This window comes from Acinonyx jubatus, chromosome B2 (assembly GCF_027475565.1).
Source record: "Acinonyx jubatus isolate Ajub_Pintada_27869175 chromosome B2, VMU_Ajub_asm_v1.0, whole genome shotgun sequence".
NCBI lineage: Eukaryota > Metazoa > Chordata > Mammalia > Carnivora > Felidae > Acinonyx > Acinonyx jubatus.
In genome coordinates this window covers 131917996-131942331 of record NC_069385.1, presented here as the reverse complement: position 1 = coordinate 131942331, position 24336 = coordinate 131917996, and the positions used below count along the sequence as shown (strand labels likewise).

The window sequence follows — 24336 nt, the reverse complement described above, 5'->3', positions numbered from 1 at the left end:
GGAATCTCGGGAGTTGGGGTTGGGATGCCTAGTGAACATCTGAGTTGATCTATCTAGGAGACGACTCAATATATGAATCCGGAGCTTAGGAGAAAGATCTAGACAGATGGTGGGTAGTTTATGTCATGCCTGCAGGTAGCATTTTCTCCTCAAAGTCCACTTTAAAAAGAAAAGTTTAAATTCAACCTAGCCTAAAAGGGAATCAATTTTTAAGTGACCATATATCTATACAGATTTATCTTTAGTCCAAAAAGAGGGAACGATGAAGAGCTGAGAAAAGAAGTTTTAGGTGGAGGGAAAGACCCTGGCTTCTCTGAATAAACAACAGGCTGCACATTTAGATTTTACAAGAGCTTAGGAGAGAGTGAGGAGGGGTGAGGTGGGGAGAGCCAGCAGTATTCCGGTAAGACAGCGCCGTGAGGGCAGGGGAAGGAATTTTGGGTTTATTCCAGCTCCGAAGGAGGCCTTTGGGGGGAACCTTGGGAGGTGAGTGGTGACATGTGACATACATGTTAAAAAGATTGTGTAAAGGGTGGATCGCACAGGGCAAGACCAGAAGCAGGGAGGCCAGCTGGAAGCCACTGTGGCCCCCCAGGGAAACGAGGATGATGACTGAGAGGGAGCAGGGCTCCTGATAGATTTTGGAAATGGTCTTGCTAATGGATGTTGTAGAAAAGAAAAAGACAAAAGCCAGTTTGTGGCTTGAATCCTAGGTGGATGGTGGTGCTATGCTCTGAGATGGGGAAGACCGACGGGGAACAGGATTGGGCGGGAAAGAGGTGGTCAGGCTTGCATGCGGGCTGTTAGAGTCGAGATGCTCGTGAAACATTCCAGTGTGGAGAGGCCATGCAGGAGGGGGGAGGGAAGAGCCAGGAACACTGAGGAGGGACCTGGGCTACAGAGAACGGCGACGCCCAGACAGTATTTAAGTCCATGCATTGAACAGGATCACCTACAGAGAGACTGTGAGTGGGAACGATGGTAGCGGTAGAGGAGGAGGAGGAGGACGACTCGAGAGAGAGGAAAGGAAGGAACCAGGCAGCTGAGGGGGAAAAACCATGAACAGGGGGTTTGCAGAAGCTGAGAAGGAACCATTTCCCGGAAAGAGTTTGCTGCTTAGCGGTTATGAGAAGGGACAGAAATGCCTGATTAAACTGAACAGTGGGGAGGTCCCTGAAGGACCTGAAACTTGGCGAGCAGTTTCAGTCTGGAATGGTGAGGGAGAACGAGGCTGGAGTGGGCTGCAAAGTGATGAGAGGTGAGAAGTTAGTGACTGAACAGGTAGACAACTCTGGAGATGCTTCGCTGTGACATTTTGGTGTTGATACCATGAGGAGTTCCGATCCTGCTGCAAAAGCAGGGATGTAACAAAATTCCCAGAACACAGATTCATGGGGGATATTTTCCCCTGTTTAAACATAAATCAATCCTATAGCAAATCGGTATTTTCTTATCTGTACAAGGGAGCCCTCTGGCGGTGGGAAAGGCAACTGTAAGTTTTTATCAGGATAAATAGATCCAAAGCACTCTGTTTTCATAGTTCTGCTCCCTAATGTGGTTTTCTGGGACATATTTCAGGATACCTGAAACTGGTCTGGTCATTTCCTTTTTAACTAGAAAGATCTATCAGATCCTGCAAATTACTGTGGGTCAGAAGCATGGCTATAATTGAGACCCTAAATAGACTTGAAATTAGAACTGCTTGAAATCTAAACTTGAGTCTTCCTGTTCCCCTGTTGGCATTTTTTTGCCTTGAAGATGCCCCTCTAGAGCCGGATGAGATTTGAAACTAGAATTGAGCTCAGTTCAGTCACTCAGACAAACATTTACTGAGCTCCTGTCATGAGCCAGCGATGACTGCAGAGGATAGAAACCGAAATAAGAAATGATGCTTGACATTTACGATCCATAGTTATTTTTATAATTAAGTATCTTTAGGAATTAAAAAAAAAAAAGAATATGGGGGCTTTTTTTTTTTTTTTTTTTTTTACCATAAAGCCAAGCATAAAAGCATCAATTGATTCTTAAGCGTCAATCTTTAGGATCATGGGAGCTCTAGAAATGTACCATATACTTTCAGGGCAGCATGGCATTATTCTACAAGACTTGGCAGATCTGTGGCATTGGCCTGCAGGGAGAGGGACGCAAGAGTCCTAGTTATTGACCTGCTACTGACCGGCTGTTTACTGGAGCAAGACTTTGAGACTGTTTTCTGTTACTTACAGTGGGACTGCACTCACCTCTCCGCTCACCCTGTAAGCCTTAGGTACTTAATTATCGCATAAGGGAGTCGCAGAGTGTGCGATGGAAGTGAAAACCGTCTCTGGGGGTGCCCTCTGGTCTCACTCCCTGCTCCCAGAACTGGGCTCTCTGGCACAAACCGATGCCACCACGCAGGCGGGGAGGGCCGCTCCTTCCACAGCACTTTTGAAACCCTGCTCCTTCTCAAGTCCGTTTATCGCCTCTGTCCTTCCTTCCACCCTGTGTATTCAACGTGCTGTGTTATTTCTACACTTGCCTTTCCCACTGCATTTTAAATTTCTTAACCTGGCACACAAATCCCTACTTGATTTGACCCCTGCCCCCTTCTCCAGCTTTATTTTGTGCCAGTCCCACTTCTTTCTCCATCCATGGAATGTCTCGGGGTTCCTAACCATCTTGGGTCCCCAGCCTACACTGTGGCCTCTCCCAGGAGCACAGCTCCCACCCCCTCCCGAGTCCTAACCAGATTCACATTTCAGCTTAAAATTACCTTTTTTAAAGAAAGACTGGTGGGACTTTTAAAGAAAGTTTCTTCTGTTATTTGCCTGCCCTCTCAGCACCAGATTCCTTTAAACAATTTATATACCATTAATTACCTATTTGTAACTGTTAATGTTTCCCTTCCCTTAGATTATTAAGACCCAAAAGGGTAGACACTATTTTGCTCACCACTTTTTGTCCAATGCCATACACAATGCCTGGCATGTGATAGGTGCTCAGTAGATACGTGTTCACTGATTTACTTTCCTCTGAGGCAAGGGGTGATGGTATATTCATTTCTACCTCTGTCTATCAGTGTTTGGTATATAGAAGGTGCCCAGTAAAAGCTTGTAAACTAATATGTAAATGACTTCACATTCTAGATTGTGTCAATTTCCAAGAAATCTGGAATGTTCAAAAAGACAAAATTAAAGCAATTGTCTTTGCTAATGGATATATTTACTAAAAAAACAAAAAACAAAAAAACTAGGGATATCCGAAGGCTAACTGGATTAACAAAATAATTTAACTACTCAGGGCCCATTCTTTGTTGAACTACATTTATGAAAACTGCTCATTTAAGGAGATTAGTTTTCCCCCCTACCTTGCCTTGTCTTTGGGGGTAAAGGATTTTCTTGTATTGACTTCTTCGTATGAGTTATTGCTACCTTCTTAGTAAGTGCATCTTCTTTACTGTCAGGCAAGTGCCTATGATATATAGTTCTACTGGTAGGTCTTTTATCAGAATCCGAAATCCGTAAGGAGCTCTATGCGTTAAGAAAGGCAAATTATTTACATGGAGGAGTGTTTCATTAGAGTACTGGTGACTGGTAACTTTGAGGCTCAGTACAGAGTAGCCTGGCCTTTTTATGGCTTCAAAACAAGGGATATTATTATATGTCTCATAAATGTGAAACCTTGCTGAGGAGTTCACTCTCTGAAGAGCCAGAGCTCATCCTGTCCGGAAAGAGGTGCTAACTTCCTACGTTAATGGTAGTCCTTGGTGAGGATTTCTCTTGTATTTGCTAAAGAAAACACATGTACGACCCAGAGACGTAGACTGTGTGATGTCTTTACCTTCTCGTAAGTTGCATCCAATTTATTATCAGTGAAAAGAAGTCAAGTTCAGGAAGTTTTCAAATCTCTTAAGAATAAGTTAAAACACCACCCTTTGACCATTAGTACCAAAGTCTAAAGTTGCCTCCACATTTCACAGATTTCAGAAAATCATAAAGAGTTTAGATTTTATTATTGTCTAATATGCAATAAGTTTCGGAGATCTTTACACACCACATGCAAGCTCTCAATTCTCCTGGCTACACGAAGTGTTCCTCAAGGGTCTGGCGCATATCCATGTATTTTTAAGTACGTACTTAAAACAAGTCAGTTTGAAGAAAATTTTTGTACCACCTCAATTTTTATAAGACATTGAGCCAGAGATGTCCAATGTTCAATGATTATTACTTGTATTATAGAAAATACCTTGTGTTTGCAAAACACACTGTGAGGATTCCACATTATTGAAGGAACTGCTACATTGTAACATAAATTTATTTCCATTCACCTCCAACTTATTTCTAGTCTGCATTTGAATGTATTATGTATTTATCTGTCAAGTTAATGATCACACCCTAACTTTTCAAATGACTACTTTGATTTTGTTCTTCTAAGGTGTAAATCCCAAGAATGTGTCCTTGGTAGCCAGTGGAAAGGATATAAACCCATATACTTGGAGTAATCAGTTATTTCCTAAGTCATTGGGACCCATGGGGGCAGAACTTGCTTTCAAAAGGAGTAACGCAGGTAAAGTAAAAACACACTTAAAGTATAAATTTACATTGTTTTCCTTCTGCAGATTTTGACTTCTAACTATATTGCAGCTGCCTTCTTCCAACTGAGATAACCTTGGGGGTTTTCGAACTGGTACTTGAGCACAGGTGGTTTTAAGGCAGTCATGTGCCAGATCTCGACTTCCATGTGGATTCTTTCCTAAAATGGATCTCCCTGAGCTGTGTCTCTATTCTCCTACTTTACAAAACAAAAGACAAATTGCCTGTTTACTATGGTTGTTTCCTTTTCCCCAAAGTGTAAAAATATCACCTATACCTGGGGTGCCAATCCAAGAGACAGTTTCGTAAGTTGCGAACGATGTTGAGAGAGCGAGTAATTGTGATAACTGGGGAACAAGTCCTGTTGAAGTCAAGTGGTTTCCAAATTTTGTGGTAACCTTCACAAAATGGAAGAGCCTAATTGAATTATTAGCTGACAGATAGTCAAAACTCATTTTTAAAATCACTGTATGAGTTTTGGTCCAGAACTCTGAATAGAATTCACAGAATGTGGTGACAAAGCTGTAATAAAACACCTTTCATTCCCAACTATCTGTTTATGTTAAACAAGGTTTCTCAGTGCTTATATTTCCAAAAAGGAACAAGAAAAAAGGAACGGAATTGGTCCTGAAACCTGATTTTAGCAATAAGCAACATTCATTTGTGGACACACGGACAGCTTGAATAAGCTGCCGTCTTTCTCAGTGAGATGAATTTCCCCCCAAAATAATGCCTTTTAATGTTTAGTAATCAAAATTTATACTATTCAGCTTTTTTGATTAACTACATACAATGAATTGTCATAATTATAACTAACCTAATCCAGGAAAAAAGTATTTTGACATACTTATGGTTATAAAAAAATTTTTAAAGGTTTCAATTTATACATACTTTTGAGTAGTCAATTTAAAGACTTTTAAGCCTAAACTTATATTTGTTTTTCTTAACCTAAAATTATATTTGGATAAAATCTTGACTTTGACATGAATGAAAATAAAATTTTAGAGAGAAATGGGATTAATATGAAATTTCCAGCTGTTAAAAAGGAATATGTTCATGTATTTTGTAAGTCAATATTGGTGGGCATAAAATCACCACGGTATTGGGGCACCTGGGAGGTTCAGCTGGTGAAGCATCTGACTTGGGCTCAGGTCATGATCTCACCATCCATGAGTGGAAGCCCTACACTGGGCTCCATGCTGACAGCTCAGAGCCGGGAGCCTGCTTCAGATTCTGTGTCTTCCTTGCTCTCTGCCCCTCCCCCACTTGCACATGCTCTCTCTCTCTCTCAAAAATAAACAGACATTAAAAAAAAATTTCCTTAAACACCATGGTACTTAGATTCCATTGGTTACGGTTAAAGGAGAGATGGAATAGTTTTATTTTTAAATGTCTATAATTATAATATGCCACAAAGGACAACTTTTGGAACTATAAAACTTATGCTGAATGATCTTACATATCATTTGAAAATGTGTAAAGAAGTAAAGCATTCTTTTTAAAAAATAGATAGTTTTCTGGTATTGGACCCAAAAACCACCTGAGGGTCACTATGGTAATCTACTGGGATATTTTTTTTTTAATGTTTTTATTTATTATTTTTTTTAACGTTTATTTATTTTTGAGAGAGACAGAGACACAACGTGAGTGGGTTAGGGGCAGAGAGAGAGGGAGACACAGAATCCGAAGCAGGCTCCAGGCTGAGCTGTCGGCACAGAGCCCGACGCGGGGCTCGAACTCACGAGCTGTGAGATCATGACCTGAGCCTAAGTCGGACGCTCAACCGACTGAGCCACCCAGGCACCCCATGCTTTTATTTACTTTTGAGACAGAGAGAGACAGAGCGTGAGCAGGGGAGGGGCAGAGAGGGAGACACAGAATCCGAAGCAGGCTCCAGGCTCCCAGCTGTCAGCCCAGAGCCCAACGCGGGGCTTGAACTCACGGACCATGAGATCATGGCCTGAGCTGAAGTCAGACGCTCAGCCGACTGAGCCACCCAGGCGCCCCATCTACTGGGATATTCTGATGTGACGTTAATCTTAACACCGTGGACATTTTAAGCGTCAAACACTGCAGCACTGTAATTCACTTATTTTTGCCAGTATTTTAAAATAATATCCACCGGACCAATACAAATGAGTTATGGTTAAATACAACTTTGAGTCTCGGGGGAATCTATACTTGGCTGGCATCAGATGAAAGCTGAGACCACACATGAGAATGCTTTCTCATGCTAAGGGTTCTTCCTGATCTTTTCATTAATCATCTAACCAATCCATTTTTTTCTCTGCTTTTCCTAAAACATTCTTATTATTCATTCTTTCTTTCTACCTGCCTTCTCTTCAGAGGAAAGCATAATTAAAACAATTGAAAAACTATCATGTAATGAAAGTTTTCCTGAAAAATTAGAGGACCCACAAGGTAATTTCTGGGCATTCTAGATGAGTGCAACTTGTTCTTTGAATACCTTGTCCACTTTTCTTTTCCACATTTGCTCTGAATCCTGCCATACAAGGCCACTATGAAGGCCAAGGTCACCTTCTTTGAGAAGTCAGACGAGGACTAGGAGAAAGAGAAGCATTCCACATCATCAGAAACACCATTCTTCAGTAGTTGGAATTCTAAGACTAACATGCTCTCAGGAAGTTCTATGCTCATCTTCTTAAACTAATTATGACAATTTATATAAGTGAAGCAAATCTGCTGAAAAGAATTAAAAGATTTCCTTATTTCGTAATCAGTATTCCTGCAAAACTTCTTTTTAAGTTCTGAAACTCATTTTTGAAGTGCTAACAATCATTTAAAATTAAAAGCTAACCAGGTTAATAGAGGCGGTAGATTTCCTAGGGGTTCAAGGTCGCTGGTGTCAACAGTGCTACTGACTCCAGCCTAAAGATCTGCAGCTCACAAGGCACTTCGAAACTATGTAGCCAAAGTAATTTAAGAAAATTTCCTTTTCTGTGCATTTTTCCCTAGCAACTTCTTCTTGTAATAGTAAGATGCAGCCTATTAACTATTCGGCACACGACTTTTAGAATCGGACATATCCCCATACTATCACTCAGTAGGCCTTGTGACTGTGGACAAGTTCCTTAGGCTCCCTACGTCGGTTTCCCCACCTACAAAATGGAGGAAATAATATTTACCAATGTATTATTATATAACCATACCTAGGATTTTTGTCACAGTAAGCATTTAGTAAGTGTCTGCTCTGGTGAGAAGGATGAGACCAAGAGCAATGTTCTGAAGCTGCTGCTGAACGTGATCACTGCCTTGAACTTTCTTTCAAAAATCTTTCAAAGTAGAGGGCTGACTGCTGATTCTGAATGGGCACTCGAGGGAGGCGATCATGCTTATATTCAGTAGTGTTAAAACTGTATAAGCTGATAACGTGCTCACTGTGTAAAATCCTATTTCTGCAATAACGCTGCTGTTTGACGTTTGTTGGTTCAAGAGCAGACACTTACTGGGAGCCTACTATGCACAGCGCTGTGACAGACTCAGGGACGAGAAGTTCAGAGTCCAGACTTGCGAACAAGTAACACTGTGAAAAATGCTTCAGTCATAGCTGCCAAGCAAGCAGTTCTTGAAACCACCACCATGATCTGAGCCCCGTTTCACCTCCTTGCTGACACACCTGTCTCCTCTCCTGCACGGCTAGGCTCTCGAAGGAGAAATTACATCCATTTCTTCCCTTATTTCCAGTTTGCTCTTCAGCTCACTGTCCTTTGTCCTCAGATGGCTTCAGGCCACTGAAACAGCTCCTGCCAGGTCCTGACATTATCCTAGTGGCCAGATCCCAAGGGTGGTGCAAATCCCATCAGACCTCTGCCTCTCTGGCCTCCCTCCTCTCTCTGCACACTGTATCCTCTTGGCCATTCAGACCCTGCTCCTCCCATCACCTACCCTCCCTACTCCCTCTTCTCCACCGGGTCCTTTTCTGTCGTTTCCCTCAATGCTGGTGCTCCCTGGGGTTCCATTCTGGATCTTTGCACATCCACAGTCCCTCTGAGCTGGCTCCTCCAAGCCCATAGCTCATAATTGCCATAGCTTGATAATTCCAAATCTCCAGGCCTGCTCAACACTACAACTCAAATATCCCATGGCCATCATGTCTTTCCAACAAACCTGATTCTCCTGTACTGCTGTTGTTAGTCACCTAAGATACAAACTTAGGGGTTTATATTCCTCTTTCCCTCCCCCTCCTACCCCATATACCCACTCCGTTCTCTTCTGCATTGCCTCTGTGACTCCCTGAATTCAGGTCACTCATTTCAGCTATAGCAATGACCTCCTGTCTTCTGCCTCTACATTTCCCTCCTTCAGCCCCTCACTCTACTGCCCCCAGGTTGATCATTCACTAATAGCGATGAGGATGATGATGATGACAGCTGACGTTTATTGAACACCGGATTCTATGCTAAGTGCTTTGCCTACATCTCATTCAATCCCTACAACAACCCTATGAGAGTAGGTGCGGTCATGGTAGTGATTTTGCAGAACGAAGACAAAGCACAGAAAGCAGTACAGGGATGGGGGCTTCCTGGCAGGAGACATACTCTCAGGGTAAGAGTGGAGTCATAAAAAAAAAACCTGGTGTGTTCAGGGCAAACAGCCTTGGGTTCACATTCTAACCTGGTCACTTACCGTGATCATTTAAGCAAGTTCTGAGAGCCACAAGGTGTGGGTAAAATATACCTCCCAAAGGGTTGTTATACGGACTGAATAGGATGGTCTCTAAAGCCATAGTACAGTGCTTGGAATAGAGTCAGTCCTCAAAAAATAGAATCTAGAATTAGTAGGCGTGTAGTATTCAAGTTACTCTCGGGTGCTTTAAAATTTTCACCTTCTGACTATGAAACTTTATGATACATCACTAGGAAGTCTTGGAAGTTATGCTACTTACAATCAGTCAGGATACATTCCTTCCTTTCTCAAAAAAGAAGTGGGGTCAGCTGGCCAGAGGATACACTTAGCACCTCTTGGTGCAACAACTACAGGTAAGAACAATTTTGAGTTTTTAAGATTTCTGACCAGAAAGGAGCTTTTTCTAAGATTATACACTTTGCCCAAGCGGAGACTTTTAAATTAGTCTCACTCACCTTGTTAACACAGTTCTAATGATTTTTGGCAAAATGCCCCTTCTTCTGAAGGTGTGGTCTGCGAGTCTCTTGTAAGAGCTGCCTTTAACAAAGTGGTGACTTGCAAGGCATACGGATTATGCTATTGAACCTGCACAAGACTGGATGAGGTAGACCTTTTACAGAGGAGGAAAGTGACATCAAGTAATTGACCGAGGGTCACCCAGCTCCTAAGTGGTGGAGCTGGGAGAGGAGCCGGTTTGTGAAATTCCAGAACACGCTGTGTGACCCAACGGGATGTAAAGAAGGTGCATTTTCAGAGCTGCCCACCCGGTCGGTACCTGGCACAGGGCGGGGGCTTCATAAACACGGAGATGCTGTTTGTGTATCACTCCACAGGCAATTCCTGTGCAGAGTGAAGGCAGCCGCGGCAGAACTTTCCCACCCTGGCTCTGGCTTTGCACCGGTAGTAGATGGTGGAGGCTTGGCTTATTCCCCCGCCCTCCGGTCATGACCAAGTAGGCTGTGTGCCCTGCGGTGGCGTGGTGGTGATTCTGTACTTGAGCTTGACCAGGTCTGACTACGAAGGCTCTCAAAACGACTCTAAAATAGAAGTCCTCAGGAAGGCACTTAAAATAAACATTAAGGCAGACAGTCAGAAGTTTGGGAAGATAGGGAGTTGTATAAATTCCCTCTGAACTTCAAACTCCTGATTCGAGTTCACACTCTAAAGTTCTCTGAAGTCCAACCTCTAAAGTTCACACTGTTGGAGCTAAAACTGTGAGAAGCACGGGACTTCTGTAATTTATGATTTCGTACCACAGTAGCACTGCTCAAACAGTATAGTTACCTTATCTGTGAAAAGCATCGCTTCATTATCTCTCTGCTGAAACAAAATATGTAAGTAAACACATTATACACAGCAAGTGATAGATTTTTTTGTTTTTTTGAAGCCTCGGGTATTTTAAGCCAGCCTGACAATGAGTCAGCAGCCATGGCTTAGTAGCAATTTTTAGAAGAAGAGGAGAAAATCAAAATGTTTCAAACTGGTTTGTTATCTAACTGTCTGCTCTTAGAAAGTGAAAGTGGGCATTTTAAAAAACGATTTTTGTAAGCTATCGAAGGCCTTTGTATATTAAGCATTCTGTCAGATTAGCATGCATGTTCCTGTTTTTTTTTAAGTAAATGCTTTCTCATAACTTTTCATCTCTTCATTTCCTCTGCTCATCAGATGTTCCTACAGATGGTGATAGGAGGAAAGGTAAAAAAAGAAGTAAATATTAATCATCCTCAAGTGGTCAATGCCAATCCTTAGGAAAACACTGCTCTGTAAGAGATGTATCTTTCAGTACTCCCACTGGTGTGAGAGTTTCCCACAAAAGAATAAAACCAGGTCATTACCGTATTTCCTCAACTATTTCCCCTTCTCTCATAGCCTTCCTCTCTGCTCTTCCCCAGCCTCGCCCCCAGGATTAAATGAGAAGAAAAATCGAATTAATTTCTTCCAGCTTCCCTATGTAATCTCTCACCCCAAACTTCCCAACGCCTCCTCCCCGACTCCCTGCCTTGTGGTAACAAGGACTATGAGGAGTGACTTCTTCCCTACACGGCCTGCCGCCCTTTGCAAGGGCAGGGAGGGCCCTGTTCTAAGTGAGCTATGTTCATTAACTCTACTCCAGAAGGTACTATTATTACGGTCTTCATTTTACACGGGTTTTACTTCTTGCTAAAGGTTACATAATCAGGGCACGGGTCACAGGCAAACATCTTTCCTTTGGCAAATGTTTTCTGCAGGAAGTTAAATGCCCTTGATAGGACACGTGCTGTTTTTAAAAAGAGGGCACAGCAAGCGTGAGAGGGCTGCCTGCCCCACTAAGGAGGTGCGGGGCAAGGTCCGGCTGACACAAAAGTGTTTCTTGCCTTGCCCCCGGATCTCAGCTCCTCTGGCAGCTGCTGAGTTCTTCACCAAGGGTGCTTGAGTCCTGAAATTATTATTTCTCAGAAAGGAAATCTTGGCAAAATGATTCCCTCTTCAGCAGTTTTAAAAACGTTTTCCTGGACATGGTTTCCCTCAAATGCATTCAGGACCTGACGTAGCTAGGTCATGAGCTGGGAAAAAAGTTCTGTTACTCCCCAAATCCCTCACGTTGCAACACCAGAGGCTCGCCCAACTGTTAGCTGAAGACTTCGTCCCCTCTCCTGTCCCCTCTCCCGTCTCTGAAATCACTCACCAGGGGACTCTCTCCCTCTCTCTCCTCCTTGCTCCACTCCTTCCCTCTCACCTGCTCTCTCCTCCACCCACAGGCCCATTAGGTCTGCAGCCTTCTGTGTGGGCTCACAAATTTAACAGGCTGGTGTGTGTCCACACTCCCGTGGGATAGAACAAAAGGGCTGTTCCTGGAAAACCTGGTTAACTGTTTAACCAGTTCTTCCTTCACAGTTCAGGGTTAACTGGCTATTAACCCACCTTATCAGGTCGCTTTCTATCGGCTTGAACCTGGAGAATCTTAAACCTGGTCAGGGCGGGATGACAGGACCAGGTGACCATCCCCAGGGCAGTTCCTCACTTAATGCTTCATTCCCATTAAGCTGAGGTCAGCAGCACACTGGACCCACGTGCTCCCATAATTTCCCCTCCACTCCCAGTTTTACAGAGAAAGTTTAAGAAAAAAAAACAAAAAAAACAAAACAGGGAAACCATGCAAGTGGATAGAGTATAGGTAGTGTTCAGTGTGCAAAATGGTCAGATTCGTCTCAAAATTGACACTTAGTTTAATCCAAGAGTGTCAGCCACCACACAGTGTGAAACGATACTTAAAGCCCAAATTGAAGGATCAAACATCCCTCTTCAGATAAAACATCTATGATGCTCAGCCGTAATTATGAAGCGAAGGCAGGCGAAGGAAGGACTGGAGAAGAGTCCAGTCATTAAAGTTCTCTGCAAAATGATTTACTGCTCTGTCATTTGAGATGTTTAAGCAATTTTAGCTTGTAAGCTGTTCAGACAACAAATATTTAACAAATCAAAATTTCACAAATATTTAATCAGCCAAATTTATGAGTAAAGCAGACCCCAAGATGAACAGTCTGGGATCTTAGGACTGGCTCACCTTTTAAAGGAATTCTGTTATCGCCCTTCATTTTCCCAATTAAAAAAAGGAAGTTTCTTGCTTCTAAAAACCATATTTTCATGGTTAAAAGAAATCTTCTGTGGGATCCCACCTGTGGAGCTCCATGAAGCCCGAGCTTTATAGGATTCACAATTACAAATAAAGTTTCCGTAGTGGGTATTATGCTCGAGTATTATTCAGATGTAACCATTGTGGGATTTTACAAAGTCACTAATAACACTGTGGGTTATTGCCTGTCCAACCTGAACCAAGAATTTTCTTGGTCATCCTAATTCATGTTGCCAACCTAAGTGTGATAGGCATTTGAGTGAACCCATAAAAGCAGCAGCAGTAGTCAGAACTGTAAACCAGTGAGCTACTGAGAATTCTGTATCAACATCACACCACACTAGAGTTTTTCATTTTACTATTAAAAAAAAAAAAAAACCCTTAGAGACCACTGAACTAATCTTTTAAAAGATAAATTCAAAACTCCCCCATGAAATGAAAAGATTTAAACTGCCTTATTTTCAATTTGACAATCCAATGAATAAAGTTCTAACTTCCAATTCTGATTTCTTCCAGAATACACCTGGAACACAAAACCCGGTCGGGGGCAGTTTTCAGGACCTACTTACAATCCTACGGCCAAGAATCTTAACATTGTGAACCGTGTGCAGCCGGTTCCCTCAGTGCACGGAAGGACAGACTGGGTGGCCAAATATGGCGGACACCGGTAGGAGAATGGTGCAAAGCCCCACAGCATTCTCCATAGAGTCCATGCAAGTCCCCAGACCCTGGGAAATGTGTACAGATGTCTATTTCTGAGTTCTGGAAGCAATACGAAGTAGTGGGTACTCTGCAGAGCAAAAATCATCTCCTACTATTTTCTTTCTTTCCTACAAATGAAATCCAATTTCTTAGCATCAATTGCCCACAGCGCTGACACGCGTACGGGTAGGACTTTACAAAGTATTGAATAAACTATTTGCCAAAGTATCAAGTGTTTGATCTACCAATTAATAGTTACTAAGTATAAGACACTTTTTTAAAAAAGCCTCCAGAAAGTAAGTGTTTAGAATGTTTTCCCTTTCATCTGTTATTTGCCTAAATTAATTAATATTTTGATTGGCCTCAGAGGTGTTTTTGTTTTGCTTGGTTTTGGGTTGCTTTTTTTTTTTTTTTTAAATGGCAACCTCGGTGGTCTGTCAACCAGAGCTCGTATTTGGTTAAGGCTCTATCTTACCAGTTTGGCAATGGCAGAGCACGCTGATTTTATCATCTGGTTTTCTACTCTGAAATTATGGAAGCAGTGGTAATTCTTGAGCAGGGCATCTTTCTTCGGAATAAATTTATCTTTAACGTAAAGATTTCAAAATTATGACACCCGATGTTAGTGGAGAAAGAGTCTATTATTTGACTTTGACCAACACAACTCCTGTGAATTCGTGGTGACTATCAATCTCAATGGCTTAATGACTCCCAGATCAACCAAGGTTCTCATCATTACATCATTAAGAGAGTTCTTGAAACTGTGATGTTTGCTCATCACACTTTCAAAATACCTTGTTTCCATGTTCCTACCAGACACAAAGATGAGGTGCTCCAGCTTTCGCCCAAACTCTTGCTGCGCTGCAGATCGCTGACCTGGCTCTGACCTTGATATTTACTCTCAAGAGCAAATGCAATTCAGTTGCTATAGCAGTGATTCACTTAGTACAATTTTTTTTTCTTAGTTCTGTTTCTAAACTGGTACTTAAAAGAGACATCTTGAACTTGGGACTATATTTAAATTTGCCATTTTATGGACTGAACATTAATACTGTATATTCTTTTTAAAGAATAATGCTGTTATCAACTGTAATTTCTATGTTTTTTGACTTTGTAACAAATGCTAATGTAATTGGCATCATCTTGTGGACATTATCCAAAGACATCATAAAATAATAGTAATACGGTATTTTTGTATAGAAGATTCAGCTCACCTTGTTGAAAACTGTTAAAATCTGAAGAGTAATTTATGATGATGGTAATGGCTATATCTATTTGTACAGTTTTAATTAGTGTCTCAAAGCTAAAAAATTATTTTGTGTTGCTGGAAGATTTTACACTTGATAGATATTAAAATTAATATAGTTAACTGGTGTGTTTTCTTTACACTTTTAAACTTTATACTTCTACTCTGAGGCCTATTTGTTCTTTTAATTATAGACTTTTGTTTTTCTAGCAGTTTTAGGTTTATGGAAAAATTAATTGGGAAGTACAGAGTTTCCATATACCCCTCCTTAAGGGCCCCTCCCCAATTTTCCCTATTAACACTTTGCATTAGTGGGGGACATTTGCTGTAACTGATGAGCCAGTATGAGTACATGAAGTCCTTCGTTTATACTAGGGTTTCACACTTTGTGTTGTCTATTCTCTGGGTTTTGACAAAATACATAATGGCATATATCGACCGTGACAGTATCATAGAGATTAGTTTCACTGCCATAAAAAATCCCATGTTCCACCTAGTCATCCTTCTCCACTGCCTCTTCGCCCCACCAAACCTCTGGCAAACACAAATCTTTTTATGGTCTCCACTGTGCTCCTTTTCCAGAATTGTCATGTAGTTGGGATCATACAGTATGTGGCCTTTTCCGACTGCCTTCTTTCAAAATTTAAGTTTCCTCCATGTCTGTTTACTGCTAGCTAATATTTCATTGTATATATGCATCCCAGTTTATCCATTCACCCACTGAAGATCATCTTGTTTTCAAGGATGAGCAATTATAAATAAAGCCGCCAGAAACATTCATTGCATACTTTTGTGTGGGCATCAGTTCTCACCTCATCTGCGTAAATTCAAGAGGCATAATTACTGGACTATCTGGTAGGAATATATTTCGTTTTGTAAAAAAGCAGCAGGCTACTTCCAAGGTGGCTGCACCATTTTGCATTCCCAGCAGCAGTGAATGAGAGTTCCTACTGTTCCACATACTCACCACCACTTGGTGTTGGCAGATTATCAGTGCCCTAGATTTTGGCCATTCTTATAAGAGTGCAGCAGTATGTCATTTTAATTTGCAGTTCCCTGACAACATAGGATGTGGACTATCTTTTCATATGCTTATTTTCCAGCTATATATCTCCTTTTACCAAGTGTTATTCAGATCTTCTACACATTTAAACACTGGATTATTTGTTTTGTTATTGAGAGAGAGCGAGCGAGAGAGCGTGAGTGGGGGAGGGGCAGAGAGAGATGGAGAGAGAGAATCCCAAGCAGGCTCCTCACTGCCAGCACAGAGCCTGATGTGGGGCTTGAACTCACGAAACTGCGAGCTGGGTGCCTAACCAACTGAGCCACGCAGGTGCCCCTTCTTACTGTTGAGTTTTAAGAGTTCTTTGTATATTCTGGATAACAGACTTTTATCAGATTATGTCTTTTGCAAATATTTCCTCCCAGTCATTGGCTTATCTTTTCATTCTCTTAACAGTGTCTTGTGTACTGCAGAAATTTTTAATTTTAATGAAATGCAACTTGTCATTTTTTTCTTTCATGGATTATAATTCTGGTGTTGTATGTAATAAATCATCACCAAACCCCAGGTCACCTATGATTTTCTCTTGTTAGCTTTGGGAGTTTTTATATTTTACATTTATATCTGTGACCTATTTCACGTTTGTTAGGTCTAGGTCTAAATTTTCTTTCCATTTTTTGCATGTTTATCTCCAGTTGTTCCAGCACCATTTCTTGGAAGAAACTATCCTTTTGCCACTGAATTGCCTTTGCTAGTTCACCAAAGATCAGTTGACTTTATTTCCGGGCTTTCTATTCTGTCCGATTGATCTGTATCTATTCTTCCACCTATACCACAGTGTCTTGATTACTATAGCTTTACAGAAGTTTTAAGTCAGGTTAACATCAGTCCTCCAACTTTGTTCTTCTCCTTCAATTTTATGTTGGCTACTTTGCGTCTCTTACCTCTCCATATAAACCAGAGTCAGGTGCCAACATCCCATAGAATAATTTACTGGGATTTTGGTTGTATTGGACTGGATCTAGACCAAGTTGGAAAGAACTGACACCTTGAAAATATTCTCTTCTTGTAGTGCATGGACCATCTCTATTTATTGTCATCTTGACATCTTTCATCAGCGTTTTGTAGTTTTCCTAATATAGATCTTATAAATATTTGTTAGATTTATTCCTAAGCATTTCTTCTTTAGCGTTAATATAAATGGTATTGTATTTTAATTTCAAATTTAAATTGTTCATTACTCATATATAAGAAGGCAAATGACTCTGTGTATTAACTTTGTACCTAATACCTTTTATTACCATTTATTAAGTCCAAGAGTTTCTTTGTTAATTCTTTGAGATTTTCTACATAGACAATCATGTGATCTGCAAACAAAGTTTTCTTTCTTTCTTCCCAGTTTATCTTTTATTTTCTTTTCTTGTCTTATTGTACTACAAGGACTTCCAGTAAAATGTTGAATAGGTGAGGCAAGAGTGAACATCCCTGTCTTGTTCCTGATCTTAGTGGGAAAACATCTAGTTTCTTCCCATTAAGTACGAAGTTAGCAGACGTTGTTTATCAAACTGAGGAAGTTTTCTACTCCTAGTTTGCTGAGTTTTATCAGGAATGAGTTTCAGACTTTGTCAAATGCTTTTCCTACATCTATTGCTATCATCATTGGTTATATATATGATTTTTGCTCTGTAGCTTGTTGATGTGATGGATTACGTTAATTGCTTTTCGAATGCTGAATCAGCTCTGTATATCTGGAATAAATTCCACTTGGTCATAATATGTAATTCCTTTTATACACGGTTGGATTCAATTTGCTAATATCTGGTTGAGGATTACTATATCTATGCTTATATTTTATATTACATATATAAAAGGACACTATAGAGACTAAACAAAGAAACTCAATGCTGAGACAACTGAATGGTTTATATATATAAAATATAGGCACATGTATAGATACAGATAGAGTGAGAGAGAATGTACCTAATGTTAACAAATGAATTAAAATTAGGTAGAGGTTATGTGAGTAATTATGAATATTAATGAAACTTTTCTGTAGATTTGAAATTTTTCCAAATAAAACTTAAAACAAGATAAATATACAAAGCAAGATTTATCATAAATACAAGAAGAAACGGATATAAAAACAATCAGAGTAGCACGCCTGGGTGGCTCAGTCAGTCTAGCGTCTGTCTCTTGACTTGAGCTCAGGTCATGATCTCACGATTGTGAGATCAGTCCTGCATCGGGCTTGTGCTGGGCATGGAGCCTGCTTAAACTTCTAGCTCTCGCTCTCCCTCTGCCCCTCCCCCACTCACACATGCATGTGTGCACTCTCAAAACAAAAACGAAAACAAAAACAAAAACAACCGAATCAGAGTAAGAGGCTTATTTCTCAACAGATCTAGAAGCCTAAAATAAGTAAATAAGTATTTGGATAATACAGTAAACAAAGTTTATCTGATATACATACCATATAGAGATACTTCAACCAATAAGGAAAAAATTCATGCACTTCTCGAATATATATAGCATTCACAAAAAGTTGACCTTATATTAGATCACAAAGAAAATTACAATCTCCCAAATAAAGAAATACATAAGCCACATTTTTCCCACATTTTAATAAAACTAGACTATAATAATAAAAGGGTATATGTCTCCAAATTTTATCCACTTATTAAAAATATCTTTCTAAACAATGATTCAAAAAGGAAAAGTAAAAAACACTCTTTAGAAATGAACAACATGCCTCTAAAACTTGCAAAATTCAGCCAAAACAGATCTCAGAGAAAAAAAGGATACAATGGATCCATTTATGAAAAAATAAATAAATAAATAAAACTAGGAACACTGAAAATATGCTGAATTTGAGCATTTAGCTTAAGAAATTAGAAAAAATAACAAACGAAAAATTAAAAAGATTAAAGATATAATTATAATCAAATAAAAGATTTCACCCCAGTAGCAACAAGCAGATCTAGCATCCAGATCTTGATTTCTGATACCATTGTCCAGTCTGAAGAAATGGCTGATTCTAGTGCTGAGCATGAAATACACAAGATGATACTGGAGGATCTTACGGTGCTAGAAAGGAACAAAGTTCTAAAAAAACAAAAGCAAAAGCAAGCAAGCAAAAGAAGCCTATGTTGACGGGCTACGTCAAAGGGACACAGGAGCCAAATGAAAGAGCTCCCGACGGCCAAAACTGCAACAATTTGAGAAAGAAAATTAATAAAGAAATACTGTATTATAACCCAAAGTGGGAAATACATATCCTTGAGTCCATACTGATATAAACAAGTGAATAATTAAGTAGGGGAGAAGAGACAAATCTCCCAAACAGCAGAATTCAAAGTCATTTATGTAGATATTCTGCCCTCAAGGAGGTAGAGTACAACTCCCAATCCTTAAGTACAGAGTATGTATAGTGACTTCCTTTCAAAGAGTACAGTAGGGGAAGGGGGAAAAAAGGAGTAACTTCACAGTGGAGAAGCCTGACTGAATACTACCTCAAGCCTGATGATCAAAGTCAAAATCAACAATAATACTATATCCACATAGGTGACCTTAATAGGAATGTGATGAAAATGGCACTTGACCTCTATGGCCTTCCTCCTAAAATTTTAGAATTCCAGTCTAACCGTAAGGAAAACGCTAGACAAATTCTAACAAAAGAGCATTCTATAAAATACTTGATCAAAACTATCACAGTCATCAAAAACAAGACAAATCTGAAACAATCATAGGCCATAGGAGCATTAAGAAGACATGATAACTAAATGTAACATGCGGTCCTAGGTAAGATTCTGTAACAGACAAGCAATATTAGTTTAAAAACTTAGAAAATCTGAACAAAATATGGGCTTTAATTAATGTACCAACATTGACTCATTAGTTGTAACAAATGTATCATGCTAACATAACAAGGAAAACTGGATGGGGGGTGGGGTATATGGGAACTCTGTACTATCTTCTCAAAATGGTCCTAAAAAATCAAGTCCAGTTTTAAAAAGAAGATTGGATCAGTCTATATTTTCAGCAAATATTTACTAAGTGCCCATTACGTACTAAAGTGTAGCATATACGATGGTGACAAAAGGGTCATTTGTCCTGATCACATTAAATAAGCATGCATAAAACTGTATATTGGCAAATTATTATGGGTGTTAAGAAAAAGAAAAGGACGTTCGTGAGACTAAAGAAATCTAAATGTTGAGAGAGAACCGAATGGTTTTAAGTCTAGGAATCTAAATATACTTGAAATATACTTCTACCTCCTGGCAGAAGAGAAAGAATTGTTGGGCCAAATCATGAAAACAAAGAGTTCTACTAGAAGATGGTGAGGCTTAGACTACAGTATTAGCAATTGTATGGGAGAGAGCAGAGTATGACTGTTAACAGAAAGTTGCTGGATTTTAGTGTTTATCTTCTTTCTTGCTGCTTTATAGAACTTTCTCATTAATTTATTATGTTTTGAATTGTTTCTCTTGGATTTTCTAGATAGACACATATTAACCATTTAAAATGTTTAATTTCTTTTTCCACTATTAATTTAGACCTCATTTATTTCTCATAGTTTTACTGCTTTATCTAATGTCTCCAGAACAATGTTGACCTTGTCAGTAACTCCAAGTATGTTATTTCTAACTTAAAAAAAAAAAAATTAATGTTTATTTTTTCTGAGAGAAAGACAGAAAGAGAGAGAGAGACTACAAGCAGCGGAGGGGCAGAGAGACAGAGGGAGACACAGAATCCAAAGCAGGCTCCAGGCTCTGAGCTGTCAGCACAGACCCCAATGTGGGGCTCGAACTCACAAACTGTGAGATCATGACCTGAGCCGAAGTTGGGACACTTAACCGACTGAGCCACCCAGGCGTCCCATAGTATTTCTAACTTTAACATAAAGCCATAGGACTAGATAAATGGTAGCTAATAAAACCTAACGCAGGTAATGCTTGAGTGGATCAGCAGAGGCATTTATAGTAGTGTCAACTCATTTTGTTCAGATTGCTACCTAATTTAAAAAAGTTACCATTCATCAAAACTCTACAGTATCCAACAATAATCTTAATAGAAATACAAGGAACTAAAGGAATATATGAAGACATTAAAAAAACTAAATTAACAACCAGAAAACAATGAACAAAATGGCAGTAAGTCCACATCTATCAATAATTTCTTTAAATATAAATGGCCTAAATGCTGCAATCAAAAGACACAGGGTGGCTGAATGGATAAAAAACAAGACCCACCTATATGCTGCCTACAAGAGACTCATTTCAGATCTAAAGACACACACAGACTGAAAGTGGAGAGATGGAAAACATTTTCCACGCAAATGGAAACAAAAAGCTAGAGTAGCAATACTCATCAGACAAAACTGACTTCTAGGGGTGCCTGGGTGGCTCAGTCGGTTAAGTGTCCAACTCTTGATTTCAGCTCAGGTCATGATCTCATGGTTTGTGAGATTGATTGAGCCCCGTGTCGGGCTCTGCACTAATGGCTTGGAGCCTGGTTGGGATTCTCTCTCTCCCTCTCTCTCTCTCTGCCCCTTCCTTGCTTGTGTGTGCACGTGCACTCTCTCTCTCAAAATAAATAAGCATTAAAAAAAACAACAAAAAAAACCCCTGACTTCTAAAAGAAATACTGAAACAAAAGACAAAGAAAGAAATTACAAAATGATAAAAGGGTCAATCCAAGAAGATAAAACACTTGCAAATATTTGCATACCCAACACAGGAATACCTAAATTTAGAAAACAAATATTAACAGACATAAAGAGGAAAACTGACAATAATACAGTAATAACAGGAAACTTTAATACCCCACTTACCTTAATGGACAAATTATTGAGACAAAAATATCAGTAAGGAAACACTGGCCTTAAACAACACAGCAAACCAGATAGACTTGTTAGATACATACAGAGCATTTCATCCCCCAAATGCAGAACACACCTTTTCAAGTGCACAGTGAACATTCTCCAGGATCACATTAGGCCACAAAATAAGTCTCAATAAATTTAAGAAGACTGAAATCATATCAAGCATTTTTTCCAAGTACAACAGTATGAAACTAGAAATCAATTACAAAAGTAAAACTGAAAAAAAAAAAAACCCACACAACACATGGAGACTAAATAATATGCTACTAAACAACCAATAGGTCAACAAAAAACTCAAAGATAAAATCAAAAAATATCTTGAGACAAATGAAAATAGAAACAAGACTTTCCAAAATCTATGGGACACAGTAAAAGTAGTTCTAGAAGAAAAGTTTATAGCAATGAGCAATAAACATTTCAAATAACTAACTTTACATCTAAAGGAACTAGAGAAAGAACAACAAAATCAGCAATAATAAAGCCCAGAGTTAGTAAAAGGAGGGCAATGATAAAGATCAGAATGGAAATAAATGAAAGACAAAAAAGAAAGGCTCAATGAAACCAAAAGCTGGTTCTCTGAAAAGATAAAATCGATAAACCTGTAGCCAGATTCATCAAGAAAATATGAGAGAGGGACCAACTAAATAAAATCAGAAATGAAAGAGAAATTACAACTGACACTAAAGAAATACAAAAGATGATAAGAGACTGCTACAATTATACACCAACACACTGGAAAGCCTAGAAAAAACTGAATTACCAGAAACACATAACCTTCCAAGACTGATAATGAATAAAGAGAAAATATGAATACATCAATTACAAATAATGAAATCAAAACAATTAAAAAAACCACCCAAAACAAAAATCCAGGACCAGACAGCTTCACAGATGAATCCTGCCAAACATTTAAAGAGGAGTTAGTAACTATCCTTATCAAATTATCCCAAAACACTAAAGAGGAAGGAACACTTCCAAACTCATTTTATGACGCTAGCATTACTTACTACCTAAATGAGACAAAAACATTACAAAAAAAGAAATTTGTAGGCTAATAGCCCATATGAACAAAGATAAATAAGTCCTCAAAAAATATCAGCAAACCAAATTCACACCATGATCACACAAAGGATCACACACCATGATCAAGTGGGAGTTTTGCCAGGAATGCAAGGATGGTTCAACATCTTCAAATCAATCAACATGATCCACCACATTAATAAAACAAAGGATAAAAATCATATGATCATCTCAATAGGTATCAGAAAAACCATCTGACAAAATTCAACATCCATTCATGATAAAAATTCTCAATAAAGTGGGTACAAAAGGAATGTATCTCAACATATAAGGTCCATATATGACAACCCACAGCTAACACCATGTTCAACGGCAAAAAGCTGAAAGCTTCCTCTAAGATAAGGAACAAGACAAGAATGCCCACTCTTGCCACTTTTATTCAACATAGTACTGAAGTACTAGTCACAGCCATTAGATAAGAAAAAGAAATACAGCCATCCAAGTTGGAAAAACAGAAGCAAAATTATCACTATTTGCAGATGACATGATAACATATATAGAAAACCCTAAAGACTCCACGAAAAAACTATCAAATAAATGAATTCAGTAAAGTTGCAGAATCCAAAATTAACACACAAAAATCAACTGTACTTTTATATGCTAATAATGAGTTATCAGAAAGAAGCTTTAAAAAACAACACCCCTGGGGCACCTGTGGTTAAGTGTCCAACTTTGGCTCAGGTCATGCTCTCATGGTTGGTGGGCTCGAGCCCCACATCAGGGTCTGTGCTGACAGCTCAGAGCCTGGAGCCTGCTTCAGATTCTGTGTCTCGCTCTCTCTCTGCCCTTCCCCACTTGTGCTTTCTCTCTCTCTCTCTCTTGCTCTCTCTCTCAAAATAAATGTTAAAAAAAAAAATTAAAAACAACAAAACACAACCCTCTTTACCACTGCATCAAAAAGAACAAAACACCTAGGAATAAAACCCAAGAGATGAAAGACCTGTACTCTGAAAACTATATGATATTGATGAAAGAAACTGAAAATGACACATATAAATGAAAAGATATACTGGGCTCATGGGCTGGAAGAATTACATTGTTAAAATGTCCTTACTACCCAAAGCAATCTTATAGATTCAGTGCAATCCCCATCAAAATGTTAAATGCATTTTCACAGAACTAGAACAAGGAATCCTAATATTTATAAGAAACAACAAAAGACCCTCAACAGCCAAAGCAATCTTGAGAAAGAAGAAAAAATCTGAAGGCATCGTGTTCCCTGATTTCAAACTATTCTACAAAGCTATAGTAACCTAAACAGTATGGTACTGGCACAAAACAAACACATAAATCAATGGAACGGAACAGAAAGCCAGAAATAAGCCCACACATATATGGTCAATCTATGACAAAGGAGGCAAGAATAAGCAATGAGTAAAGGACATATGCTTCAAAAAATTGTGCTGGGGAAACTGGATGGCCACATGCAAAAGATAAAACTAGACTACTATCTTGTACCATATACAAAAATAAATTCAAGATAGATTAAAGAGAAACACAATACTTGAAACCACAAAACTCCTAGAAGAAAACCTAGGCAGTAAGCTCTTTGACATCAGTGTTATTTTTTGGACCAGTTTCCTATGCAAG

The 24336-nt window shown here is 39.3% G+C and overlaps 1 protein-coding gene across 10 annotated transcripts in view; it reads left to right on the top strand.

The window, feature by feature from the left end:
• The window catches only part of MAK (male germ cell associated kinase), a 55859-nt gene extending 42098 nt beyond the window's left edge, over positions 1–13761 (top strand). For 4 of the 10 annotated variants that reach the window (XM_053223155.1, XM_053223157.1, XM_015068938.3 and 1 more), the window contains exons 12-14: positions 4414–4545; positions 9452–9571; positions 13348–13761. In XM_053223155.1, coding sequence (XP_053079130.1) covers positions 4414–4545; positions 9452–9571; positions 13348–13502 — 407 coding nt within the window. In that variant the 3' untranslated portion in view covers positions 13503–13761. Of the gene's footprint in view, positions 1–2080; positions 2256–4413; positions 4547–6917; positions 6993–7086; positions 9164–9451; positions 9572–10883; positions 11046–13347 lie in introns of those variants that run through there. The other 6 variants (XR_008298715.1, XM_053223158.1, XR_008298716.1 and 3 more) reach the window with 6 other exon arrangements.
• The last annotated feature ends 10575 nt before the right edge of the window (positions 13762–24336 follow it).